This window comes from Salvelinus alpinus, chromosome 18, assembly GCF_045679555.1.
Source record: "Salvelinus alpinus chromosome 18, SLU_Salpinus.1, whole genome shotgun sequence".
Taxonomy (NCBI): domain Eukaryota; kingdom Metazoa; phylum Chordata; class Actinopteri; order Salmoniformes; family Salmonidae; genus Salvelinus; species Salvelinus alpinus.
Window position 1 is genome coordinate 21,795,136 of NC_092103.1, and position 13,980 is coordinate 21,809,115.

A 13,980-nucleotide genomic window follows, 5' to 3' on the forward strand; every position below is an offset into this window, starting at 1 on the left:
CTTTTTGTTTTCATTTCATTGGAGGAGCATGACTTGTTCCATGGTTTGCTCTCTTTCTGTTGGTTGCATGATCTTGTCATTTGTAGTGCTCTCTCCCTGCTCTGAACCTCCCTCTGTACGAAACTGACTACTCTACTCCCCTTAGACGACTAATAGTCAAGAGCTAAGTCTTCTGGAATCATATGCAGTAAGATTGGGCATAGTAGGCTTCCGTAGGATTCTGGCAATACACCCAGTGATTCCAAACTCCAATTCTGAATTTCACATTCATCATATAGCTGCCTCAATGCATTTAGATCAGAGGATTTCTTCACAGGAGTGAGATTCAGCAGCTTTGACATGTGAGCACTAATCACAAGATCCTTCCTTTCAAATCTTGTGAAGAGCGATTGCATCATCATAGTTACTGTCTGTTAACGTCATTTGAGGTCAGTGGTAGTAACCTCTGGATCACACTAGCACTGAGGCAACCAAACATGTATTTGGCATATTGATTGACTTGAACATATAGTAAAACAATTAATCTAAAAAACAGATTTTCCTTCATTAAAAATACATGTACCCCCTACAAATATGAACATGTATTATAATCCACATAAGAATTCACACGAGACACACTGTGGCTTAAATAGGATACTTGAACTGACGCCCAGTGGACCTGCAGTTTAAGTTATTGTATAGCCTACAAACAGTTCCAGCTGGTCCTGGCGGTAATTTTAAATATTCAATATTTATTAAAATCCTCCTGCTGCAGGATTATTTTCCTGCTGCGACAAAATGGGTATTATTAAGATCTGACATCTGTACATGTAAGTCCAGTTGGTTTGTATTCAGGAGATGAAGGATTGAACGAATTGAACAAAGGTTTGTACTCAGGAGACGAAGGTCTGTACTTCATAAGCCCTCGCGTCATCACACTTATGTCATCCCACGGCCATTGAATCCGCTTCTATCATCATTCTTTTTTGTTTGTTTGTGTTGCTACGCTTCACCGGTTGGTCCATGCTCCACTGTGCATTCTAAAGCGCACGCAAATGTGTGCCAGTATTTCTGGGCACGGGAGGGCATTCTCCTGTCTTCTGTTTTGTTTGGAATTAGGCCTATGTGATGCTAATTAATGAATATGTTGTTGATACCATTTATATGTTCAAAGAGTGTTTACCCAGTCTGCTTTAGACATGGTTATGATTTCCGAAAGTGTTTTGCTTATATTTTAAATGCGAGTAATTGGATCCTTGCTAGATTGTGGGCCATTTTGGAATGCTCTACGGTGTTTACGTGGCCATGGGGGAGGTCAATATATAACGCTGTGACAGGTGTTTGATTTTGCCATTAACAGAATTGCACATGTAGAGGGTGGTCAGAGCCTAGTAGACCCCACCTGTGCCTAGTGAGTTATATAATGCCTGCTTAGTCCGAGTCCTTTCGTTTTGTTTCATTGCCTTTTTGAAACATTATCTTCTTTTGTATTACTATCATTTAACTTTTCCTCCTGCTAATGTTGAACAGTGGGCACCTACTGCATATTGTTGTAGAGATTTGGGGACTCGAACTCGGGCCCAGCGACTGTCAAACCAATTCCAAAAACACATTCTGTGAGTCCATCCCAGACACTGTAATCGCAGTTATGTTAAGGTTGCTACATTACCGCCTTCCTTTGGGAGAGCATGCCCCCACACTTCTCTATACCAAGCTGACGTGTACACGCCTCTCCGATGGTCTCACAGGCGACATCTCACTTTTGACACTAATGTAGCAAATTCGGTGGGGGTAGTCCCGACCGGGATACGAACCCGGGTCCGGCGACTGTCAAGCCAACACCTTAATTCGATACGCAAAGATGTTAGAACCCCTTTATGGCATTGCTAGGTGTGGAGTACATTTCACAACAATATATTGTTACTCTTTACTATGGTGAAGTTTGGTCTCATCATCCTAAGGCTTCACGCTTCATTCTGTTTCTGCAGATCATCACATATTTGATGTGCATTGCGATGGCTTTATTCAGTGGTTAAAGGGGAGCATGCCTTTCAAGTGATCCGCTCCATAAAACTCTTTGAAGGGTGCCCATGTAAACAGCTCGTCTAATAGAAAGCGTTCAATAATTCCGGCCTGAAAATGTCTCAAAGTGAGACATATAAAAGGCCTTTCCATCAACTTCCATCAAATGCTGATTTTGTTTTCCCTAAATATAATTCATTCCAAGAACCTGCGTGCGAAAGCTGCTTGCACTCCTGTCTCCTTGGCACGCTTTTGCGTGAGGTGCAAAATTAGTACCTTTGATCCGGTGTTTCAAGTAGACTAACTAATCCACTGCACAATGCGAAACGGCTCGCCTCAAAGACAGGTTGGCCAAGGCATATTGCAGTCATTGCGTTTTTAGTTTCTCCTTTCTTCATTACGGGGAGATTGTGTTTGTAGTCCTTGAGAGATGAGATTTTAACAGCATGCTTTTAGGATGAGTTGAAGAACCCTGATAGAGAGCTGCAACTATGAATAGACTGCAGTGTAGCCTAAACACTTAGCAGATTTGACTTTCAAGGGCCTAGGAAATGTTTTGAGTGGGAAATTCAGGGTCGTTGGAAACTAAAGCAATATGTTTGCTGTATGGTAGTCGACCATTTATTTGGGGATCTTGATGGGTTAGTGAGTATTGTATAGGCCTTTAGTTGGTGGGTGAGGGAATAAGGAAGAAGGAACACTGAGAAATGAATGGCTGAATGTGGTCTGTTATGGTTGAATGTGATGTGCTATTGATTGAAACTAGCTGTCTCCAAAAACACATTGTGTGAGTCTATCCCAGACGGACACAGTAATGGCAGTTTCGCACCATACTGGTAACAATATACACTTATGACCCAATTGTTCTCCATGCCGTTCATCTCCTATTTCTTGCCTTCTGTCTCTCCTCTTCCAGTGGCTGGTAGTGTGTTTGGGCGCCAAGGAGACTCGGGGTCAGAGGGTGATGATGAGACCCAGCTGAAGTTCTACACAGAGCAGCACAGGGGACGCCGGCGCAGCAGAGGTGAGACTAGAGAAGTTGTTGTGTGTGTTTGTGTGTGCGCATGCGTGTGTAGAACACGGGGATGTGCCAAACTTACTCCTCAGCCTTAAGTGTCCCGCTTGCGTCACCTCACAAGCTTTTGAGGTGACGCGATCGGCTGAGACGCTTGAGGAGGGTGGTCACGTGTGTTTGTGAGGCAGGGGTCTCGAGTTTGCGCCAAGTAATGATCGAATTGGGAGGAAGTGGTACTCGCTAAGCAAGCTGTGTGTGTGTGTGTGTGTGTGTGTGTGTGTGTGTGTGTGTGTGTGTGTGTGTGTGTGTGTGTGTGTGTGTGTGTGTGTGTGTGTGTGTGTGTGTGTGTGTGTGTGTGTGTGTGTGTGTGTGTGTGTGTGTGTGTGTGTGTGTGTGTGTGTGTGTGTGTGTGTGTGTGTGTGTGTGTGTGTGTGTGTGTGTGTGTGTGTGTGTGTGTGTGTGTGTGTGCGTGCGTGCGTGCGTGCGTGCGTGCGTGCGTGCGTCATTGTCCATATACAGTATGTGTGTGGAAAGAGGAAACTACGGCTAGAATTTACTCTAAGTGGATTTCAAGGGCAATTTCCCATTTTCGTCAATGTGATTTCTTAAGTGTGTTTACACAGAAGTTTGCTCTCAATAGAAATGTGCCTGCTGACCTTCTCAGTACTGACTGCAAACTTTGTTGGGAAGCTTGATGATTTGAAAAATCCAGTATCAACTCCCTCCGCCCAGCCCTGGGACATGCTGCTATGCAAATTCGTTTCCCAAATTCAACCAGATTTCAACCCCCATTTGTTCATTCTCTATCACTGACAGAACCAAAGCTTCAATAGGCTAGTGTGTGAATTGAATTTTCACTGAAGCAGCCAAAGCCGTTGAACGAGTAAAATCCTACCACCATAGAATATTTCACCGTTGGGTCTACTGTAAAAACACAACAACTTAGTTATGGAAAAAATAACAGTAACTGAATATCCAACTCTGACAATATGGCTTATGGCTACATTTACTGTTTTGACAGTGGTGGTGTTAAAAAAATGCAATTGTAACTGTATGGGGAGCATGGGAGGGACTGAGCCGACTGCAGTAAGAATATATATCTTTGGGTTTGTGAGTGGAGCTGGGAGCAGGGAAGACATTGGCATCCCCAGAGTGGTGTTAGAAGGCTTTATAGCACCATCATGACACTCAGCAGATACATGAGCTGAGGAAAATGGAGTCTGAATGATAAGCAAGCTGAATCAAATGCCTTAATGGATGCCATGATTTAGTCTGCATAACCAAACTGCCATTTGATAGTATAGTGTGTGTGTGTGTGTGTGTGTGTGTGTGTGTGTGTGTGTGTGTGTGTGTGTGTGTGTGTGTGTGTGTGTGTGTGTGTGTGTGTGTGTGTGTGTGTGTGTGTGGTCTTGGATGTCCTTGTGAATGTGCCTTTCTTGTATGTTTGTGAGCGCGTCCCTGTGCATTAATACGTTCATGTTTGCATAATATGCATGTTTATTTGTGTTTATGATTGTGTATGTTATATGGGTGTATTATGCCAGTAAGCTTATCTTAGCTGTTGGTTGTACTGCAGACTTCTCTATAAAAAGGACACTGTTAACATGCATTAGCTGGAGACCGTGGGCGCACAAGTGTGAAGGGTGCTAGTATGAGCCTGTGATTGAGTGTGGAAGAAATTCAGATTGTGTGTACCAAATGTACTTGTGCTTTGAGTATTATGTCGTTTTGTTTGCAGTTGGCATGTGCTAGTGTGTTTGTGTGGTTGCCCTTCTGCCGTTTTTGTGTGTGTGAATGAATGTGTATATAAGTGTGTGAGTGTCCGTATATATGTGCCAACCTATCATCCCCTGCGTTGATGTGTGGTCGTGTGTGTGCATCTGTTAGTGTTATCTGTAGGCTTTTACAGTAATTGAGGGCCCCCTCACAGACCTAATCATTCCCGAGTGTTCACACAGTTGGGATTAGTTGCTGGGGAGCTGTTGTCATAGACACCCACTGCTTCAGTCCAGCCAAAATGGCAGGGTCATTAGATAAATCCAGGTGATTGGAGTGTCTCTTAATCTCTCTCTCTCTCTCTCTCTCTCTCTCTCTCTCTCTCTCTCTCTCTCTCTCTCTCTCTCTCTCTCTCTCTCTCTCTCTCTCTCTCTCTCTCTCTCTCTCTCTCTCTCTCTCTCTCTCTCTCTCTCTCTCTCTCTCTCTCTCTCTCTCTCTCTCTCTCTCTCTCTCTCTCTCTCTCTCTCTCTCTCTCTCTCTCTCTCTCTCTCTCTCTCTCTCTCTCTCTCTCTCTCTCTCTCTCTCTCATATTCATCCTCTTTTATGTTTGTCCCCACCCACACACACACAGTGGGCATTACTGTTCGTCCACCCGGGTGATTGGAGTGTCTTGTCTGTTTATCAGTCGCAGTCCTAAGCTCCATCACTTCCATATAGCAACCATTCCCACATTTGCTGGAAATAGCAGCTATTGGAATGTAACACCGGCACAGTATGAGCCATATGTGTAAGGTTGGTTTCAGAACATGTGTGATTCCAGGGGTTAAAGTGAGATGCTTTGACTGGAAGGAAAAGTCAAGTTGTATCATTACACGTCATCCAGAAGCAAATAGCAGGCTGTCCATTGACCCTCAATAACAGCTCTGCCCTCACCTTGGTGACTGGTAATATGGCTCTTGATATGACACCTGCGTGCTGCTGTATGATGAATTCCACTCTATGGGAGATAATGAGCTCATTTCAGCTCCCTTTCTCCCCAATGTGGAGAGAAGCCCACAGACACCTTAAGGGCATCCAAAACAACCCATCTATAATGCTGTCAGAGATGATGGTGTCATTTATCAGCAACACTAGATGTTGTACTGGTGGAAAGAGGCTGGGCCTTCTTAACATCTTTTATCATGACGATTAATTGCCTCTGCTGGACTACAGCCTTTGTGCTGTTCATAAATCAGTTTAGAAAGAACCCTGGATGGTTCCGAGCTCACCACCAAAACTCCAATCAAAACACAACAACTCCCCCTACATCTACAGGAGCCAGAGACTATCTGGAGTGTATGTGGTGGTTTTAGCTAGTTTGTTTTTCATGAAAAGTGAAAGTTTGGTGGTACAGTGTGTTTGAAATTAAACTGTTTGATCGTTTTTGGACCACCAAAAGTGGTTTTGACATGGTGCTGATTAATACATTTCAGATTAAATAGACATGTTCAGAAAATATTTCATATTCCTGTATATTCTTGTTTTTGAATCCATTTCTTTGTTGTGTCCTAACAGCTTCAGTCATAATTTGCATGTGTTTTCTCTGCACCTTCCTTGAGTTTTGATGTGAGACCTAACTCCTGTCTCCCCCTCCCTCAGGTTGTCCACACAGCCCGATGAACAAGGCCACTCTGACGTTGATCACCATCAGTACGTGTGTCCTGGCTGTGGTTTACGGCACGCAGCTCTCCTGCTCTCTCACCGTCAAGGTCACGCTCCACGTGCCCGAACACTTTGTTGCCGACGGTTAGTATTCCTCTCTCTCTTAGTACTACTCTCTCTCTCTCTCTCTCTCTGGCAGAGACTCTCTCTCTCTCCCACAGTATACTGTAGTATTTACAGTTAACTATAGTTTAAATACTGTAATAAAATAACTAGTGTATAAACTATAGTAAATACTTCAATGTTTTTGCATAATGTTGTATACTGTAGTATTTACCGTAGTGTTTCTGCTGACATTACTGTAATATTTACAATGTTATTGGTTTTATTATGTTTGACATATAAGTGGAGTCTTTCTCCTTGAGGAAACCTACCGGAGAAATACTAAAAGAGAAAACGATCTATAACGTGTTCAGCGCTCCTGCTCTTCTCTATAACCTGCAGGGAACACATTCTGTGGTCTATACTTGGCATGTAGGTTTCTCACTAATGGGTGGCACACATCGGGATATAGGGGAGGGGAATGGGCAGGGTATATGCAAATTAAATGCTGTAGTATTTACTATCGTTAAAAAGTGTAATGTTTTTGCGGACTAGTGGTTTTGCCTGACATGGCTGTAGTATTTACTACAGTGTTTTTTTAAAGGTAGATAATACTGTAGTATTTACTATAGTATTCTACAGTATACTACAACATTCTATAGTAAGTACTACACATAATTGAGAGATACTACATTAATCCTTGTTAATTAGGCTGGAACAAACAAAACAGTCATAATTGCTATGCATTTCTATGGACCACTGTTAGATAAACGTGCACTAACTGTCAAAACTGCATCAGGGGACAAGCCACATGCATCCTGACAGAATAGGCAAATTTAATAGATAATTACTCCAGTTTCCAGAGTATTTACACTTCCATCCTGACTGAGAGGTCTTCGGACATGGGAGGTCCATGGGTATAGGTCTGGAGTTGGCAAGATACCAGGACTCCCCATTCCTCGCCGTAAGCTAAAGGGCCAGGGGAGAGAGGGGGAGGGATGGATGGAAGGAGGAGAGTGATTATGAAGAGCCCAAGCAATTTAATTAGCCACTCGCTTATCTTCTAAGCTGTGCGTCCAACACATCAGCAGAACAGAACAGGTAGTCTGGTCACCGATGCCTCAGTCCCCCAGCCTAAGGTTGATATTATTTTGGTGAAGTGCTGACCTGGCATTAACCAGGAGAACACCATTTTTTTTAGCTCTTGGTGGACGCTGGGAGCATTTGTAGTTAAGATAGCACACGCACGGCCGCCATTTAAATGGCAGCAAATGGGGGGCAGAAATATCCCTCATCAGCCGCCCGTGGCAGACTGGTGCTAACTCAGTCAGATTGGGGGATATTATCAGGGAGCTGAGTGGGCTCAGGAGTGTAAATACCCAACAAATGCAGAGCAGAGACCCCACCAACAGATATAAGCGGGGGGGGTTTCAATCTTTTTTAGATTTTTGGGGTTGATATGACGTGTAAACAATGTTGATTCAACCAGTTTTTGCAGAGTGGGTTGTGACTTTCTCTTTTGCTCCTCCCCTCTCTGTCTCTCTCTGTCTCTCTCTCTCACTGTCTCCTGTCTCGAGAACGCAAACAGACACATGAACACACTACATACATGCATAGTGCTAGTTATTTGAATCTATATCCTTGAAGACGGTAGAAATGTAATCTCTTCACTGCTCCCCCTGGAGAAAATAATCAATAGCATCAATTAAGAATAATCCGTTTAGTGATAGAAGTTTAACGATTGTGGTAGGAATGGCACGGCTGAATAGTAAATCAGGGATTGAATCACTCAGCACCCTGTTACACTGTTCCCTGGGCTGATTGGTGAACCCATAGAATTAGGAATTAGAATACTAGAATGGACATGAATATTTTAGGTTGGCAATAATTCTAATACACAATTTCTGATATAACACATGCCTTTGTTTTATTTTCCGGCATAAGTTAAAACAGCATTATGCCTCTTCTGCCATTCATTCCAATTAGACTGGTTTGGATTTTTCCCCTGACCAATATGGCTGCCATTTTCACCCCATTCTGGGACTTTGAGGGTTTATGACATAACCCCTATAGTCATTTAATAGGATCTCTATGGGTGAACCACTGACTGGCCTATCACTTCACATCACCTGAGTTTCACAGTGGAAGTGGCATCAATAGCTGCTAATTGTGCTGTAGATAATATTTTTTATTGAACTGTATCCTCATAATATTGATAATATAGGTGTTCATTATTTTCACATTTTAACTAATGGGTCATTGAACATGTTTGAATATCCAGTTCTATGTCCTATCGAGCTAGTAAGAAGAGAATAGCCAGGTTGTTAGCAGCAGAAAGATCTTCACTCCAATAAACATGGATATGTTACACTGAGCGTTGAATGATGGATGATCCTGTAATACCTCAAACTACATGAGTATGATCTGCTGAGAGAAATGTGATGAGTAAAAGTGTGTTCTGTTCTCTTTTTGTTCCAGGAAGTAGTTTTGTGGTGAGCATGGGCAGTTTCCTGGACGTGTCTAACTGGCTGAACCCTGCCAAGCTGATCCTATATTACCAGACCAACTCCTCCACCCAGTGGGTCAGAGATTACTGTGGCCAGAGGACCACTGAGCCCTGTGAACAGCTGTGTGACCAAGAGACGGGTTAGTGACACAAACACACACACACACACACACACACACACACACACACACATGTGCATACAGCCAGAGGCACAAACACACACTGGTTCTTTTATCCTCATGGGGACCTAAAATGTATTTCCATTCGAAATCCTATTTTCCCTAAACCTATCCTTAATCCTAACCCCTAATCCTAAACCTACCGCCTAACCCTAAACCTAATGCTTAACCCTAAACCTAACCCCTAACCCTAACCATAATTGTAACCCTAAACCTAACCCCTAAGCATAAAATAGCCTTTGTCCTCGTGGGGACATGGGACATTTTCCTTGTTTTACTATCCTTGTGGGGAAATTTGGGGATTTCACGAGAATAGAAGAACAACCACACACACACACACACACACACACACACACACACACACATACATGTATATGTCCCTTCTGCAATCTCCAGAGAGTTCCTTGGGACCAGAAAGAGTTGTCTCAAGGTTTGGTGATATATATAACACATCTGGCTGAGGTTTAGCCGCTGATGGGATCTCTACAGCAAATACATTTATTTGCTCTTGACCTTCAGTGCTAATCTCAGGCTCTGGGTCTCATTCAACCCCCGCCAGCTCCGGTTAGGAGTCAAACAGATAAGAGTGGCCAATGTCACAGAGTACTGTGTGGAGAATATTACCCTCCTCTCCTCACCACATCCTCTCAATGTGCTTTTACACAGCACTGGGCCCAGAGTGCTGACATTTAGACTTGCTGTCTGATAGCTTTGATACTTCCCTATTGCAGACCCCTTTCTTTTCACACCAATACTGAAGTCTATAAGGAGCCCCCTGAGACCCTTAAAGGTGTTGTCTGATGTGAGTTATTATGCCTGATGATGAATTAGCGCTGCGGCTAAGCTAAGTAAACAGTAAAGGTTAGCGTCATAAAAGTGAAGGAGAGGCAGTGAAATGGGGTGTCTTCCTCCACAGGTTTCTGCTCCATTTGTGTAAACCCTGGAACTCTGCTGAAACCTATAGAATAGGGCTCTCTGATGCTGTATCAGGGATATCAGGGGGATATTTGGGGGGTCTAGGAGGGAAAGTGGTCTCCTGAAAGATGGCAGGGTCTCAAGAATGATTCTGATAGTTTGAGGCTAGATGGGAATGGTGATGTCATTTTTATGGTTGGCTGAAGTTCCTGTTTGATTATAGGGCCAATAGTGTTTCCTGGCATCAGGAGAAACGGGGCCTTAGTATATAGTTGACTATTACTTGACTATAAATATAACTCGGTTATTAACTATATATCTGGCTCCATATGAACAAGTGCCTTTCAACTTTACGCTCCGTTGTGTGTTTAAACTCTTTGACACCTCCACCGTCCAAACGATCACTTGCCTTGTTTCATGGGATAACACACACATTTTGCATAACCACTCCATCACTCACGCTCGCAGGCATGGGCCAGACGCCTGGCCAACTTTAGTAGTATTTTAATTTGAACAATTGCTCTCCCTTATTAAATCAGTCAACATGGGCCACTATAGTCCAACCTAATGGCTCATGCTCCGGTATTTATAGGCTTTAATCACTATGGCCAACAAAGAGGTAGAAGACTCCTTGCTAATGACCATTAGACTCAATGGGTTGGAGCGCTATCAAAGCCCTATCCCTCGCTACTTAGAGTCATGGTACAGAATCACCGATTCACCAGATGTGTTGATTCGCTCCTCCATTTTTCTTTTTCAATTACCCCCACTTAATGACTGGTGTGCATTGAAGGGCGATTTTCATGCAAATGTGTCACTTTAGTTTTTAATCTAGTTCTCACAGAGTAAGTAGAAAGAGGCTTTGCTTTGCCCAAGAAACTCAGCCGTGAGAGAAATAATCTCGCCGGGGTGGAGAACCATCACTTCAGAACCATCACTTTGTGTTATAATCATCAATCTGGATTCTTTGTCTCGTAAAGGAAGTCGTCTGATATGAAAGTACGGAGGAAATGTTTCACCGCAGGCCTGTGGAGTCCTGGGTAAGAGAACTAACCGGACATGTAAAGGGGCTATAATGGGACGTTTGTAACAGTTTCTGTCAACCACTGTTCTATCGGGGGTCAGTATATAGGATCTTGTTGTTTGAACCATCAGTAAAACATATTGTTCTGTTCCACACAGTTGTTTATTTGAACCCACAAGAAATCCACAACACAAAAACAGTTTAGCACTAAGTTTTCATTTGGCTTATCCTCAAATTAATTATTTTATGTGAACCCAATCCCAAAAACCTACAAAAAACACAGTAAAAGCACAGATGGTAGAACGTGTCTGGTCCCCTGGGTGGGATACTTCCCCTGTCCTACTGTAATAGAGCCAGTCTAAGTTTATTAACATGGATTACATGCTGTAATGTATGTGCAATTTATATCACCCCAGACAAGGGCATGTTGAGGGCTGATGCATAATGGAATACAGTAGGAGGCCACTCAACACATCACACATAAACTACTACTGATGGACTTGGCTCTGTCTGTGTCATGGTGAGGAAGGTAAATCATACAGTATACTAGACTCTGTCCTGCACATACAGTACCTAGACAACTATTCTGCTAAATTGGGAAACATCGATGTATTTGAAAGTTAAGCAATTTTAGACAATACAGCTATTACTTTTTCAGAGAATCCTAAGTACTGTTTGTAATGTTCTTGGCGGGCTCTTTTCTTGTGCTGTTACTAATAATGTGGGTATGCCATGTTAGCTTAGACATTCAACCTACCAAAATGAGCATGCTTCTCAGCAGATCTATTTATCTCCTCTATGTCCTCTACATTTTTCAAGCCTATGTTTTCAGTATATGGACAGTAATACGGCTGTCACGCCCTAGCTATAGAGAGGTTTTTTATTCTCTATTTTGGTTAGGCAAGGGTGTGACTAGGGTGGGCAGTCTATGTTCTTTTTTCTATGTTGTTGGTTTTCTATGTGTTTGGCCTGGTGTGGTTCCCAATCAGAGGCAGCTGTCTATCGTTGTCTCTGATTGGGAGCCATACTTAGGTAGCCTGTTTTCCATTTTGTGTTGTGGGTGATTAATTTCTGTTTAGTGTGTGTTGCACCTGACGGAGCTGTTTCGGTTGTCACTTTGTTGTTTTTTGCCTTTTAGTGTTCAGTCTCTATTAAACATGACGAACACTTACCACGCTGCGTTTTGGTCTTCACCTTCTTCCGACGACAGCCGTTACAACGGCACATAGCATTCTCCCTACCCCCTTCTCTCGCTCTCTCGCTCTCTCTGCTCTCTCTCTCTCTCTCTCTCTCTCTCTCTCTCTCTCTCTCTCTCTCTCTCTCTCTCTCTCTCTCTCTCTCTCTCTCTCTCTCTCTCTCTCTCTCTCTCTCTCTCTCTCTCTCTCTCTCTCTCTCTCTCTCTCTCTCTCTCTCTCTCTCTCTCTCTCTCTCTCTCTCTCTCTCTCTCTCTCTCTCTCTCTCTCTCTCTCTCTCTCTCTCTCTCTCTCTCTCTCTCTCTCTCTCTCTCTCTCTCTCTCTCTCCAAATTAAAAAGATTGTTTGAGTCAGTAATTGGCAACAAATGTACTGTATCTCTTTGGAGGCTTCTCATCTCTTCTCAGACAGGGAAATTAAAGTCATTCCTCAAAAGAGCACATACTCATATTTTCATCTGTGTCTTCCAGCACACAAGTGGACCCAGTAGAGAGGAGATGGAGACACACTATCTTTATGCTGTTTTCTTCTCAGTGGGTCTTTGTTCCGTTTGCCTAGAGCCCGTATGGTGTTTTGTGTTTCTGTGAAAAGCGTGATTGTGGTACAGCAAATGAAAGGGAGAAAATGGAGATGGGAAAAAGAGCAGGGCTGTTTCGACATAATTGAAATGATAGCTTTCAGCGAGCTAGCCCTCTTTTCCTTACACAAGCAGCTGAGCATGTGTGAGAACTCTTAGAGGAATATACACTGAGTATACCAAACATTAAGAACACCTTCCTAATATTGAGTTCACAGCCTTTTTACCCTCAAATCCTCAATTCGTCGGGGCATGTACTCTACAAAGTGTTGAAAGCCTTCCACAGGGATGCTGGCCAAAGTTGAATCCAATCCTTCCCACATTTGTGTCAAGTTGGCTGGAAGTACTTTGGGTGGTGGACCATTCTTGATCATTCATATGGGAAACTGTTGAGCGTGAAAAACCCAGCAGCATTGCAGTTCTTGACACAAACCGGTACACCTGGCACCTACTACCATACCCTGTTCAAAGGCACTTAAATATTTTCTTTCCCATTCACCCTCTAAATGGCACACATGCACAATCCATGTCTCAATTGTCTCAAGGCTTAAAAATCCTTATTTAACCTGTCTCCTCCCCTTCATCTACACTGATTGAAGGGGATTTAACAAGTGACATCAATAAGGGATCATAGCTTTCTCCTGGATTCTCCTGGTCAGTCTATGTCATGGAAAGAGCAGGTGTTTTGAATGTTCAGAACACTGAAGTACAGCTTTGTTTTAGTGATATACGTGTATATTTAACTCTCTTGTAGTTACTGAATGTGAGAATGTATTTCAGGGGTAGATTTGTGAGATTCAATTCACACTCTTTGCTGTTGATATGGTCCTCTGTCACTAGAATTGCTTATTGTTGAGCTTTTTCTCACTTAATTCAGAATATTTAAACTTTATAAAGCTGACTCAATTTGCGTTCATATCCATGCAGTGATGCTTTGGTAAACAATATGAGCGGTTTATCTATAGAAGCAGTGTTTACTTTTATTACAAATCAGCTGCTTCCAAAATATGCTCCAGAGGATGTGTGAATGAACCAGTTGTTATGTAGGTTTACTAGCAGATCCTGTCTCTTCAACGTTTCCTAGCTAAACACCTGCCTTTATCCATCCACC

At 42.9% G+C, this 13,980-nt stretch overlaps 1 protein-coding gene across 2 annotated transcripts in view; it reads left to right on the forward strand.

Moving 5' to 3' along the window:
* The window catches only part of LOC139543999 (astrotactin-2-like), a 450,311-nt gene that overhangs the window by 194,346 nt on the left and 241,985 nt on the right, over positions 1-13,980 (forward strand). For both annotated transcript variants that reach the window (XM_071350635.1, XM_071350634.1), the window contains 3 exons: positions 2,918-3,025; positions 6,371-6,517; positions 8,954-9,121. In XM_071350635.1, the coding sequence (XP_071206736.1) occupies positions 2,918-3,025; positions 6,371-6,517; positions 8,954-9,121 (423 nt within the window). The remainder of the gene's footprint in view (positions 1-2,917; positions 3,026-6,370; positions 6,518-8,953; positions 9,122-13,980) is intronic.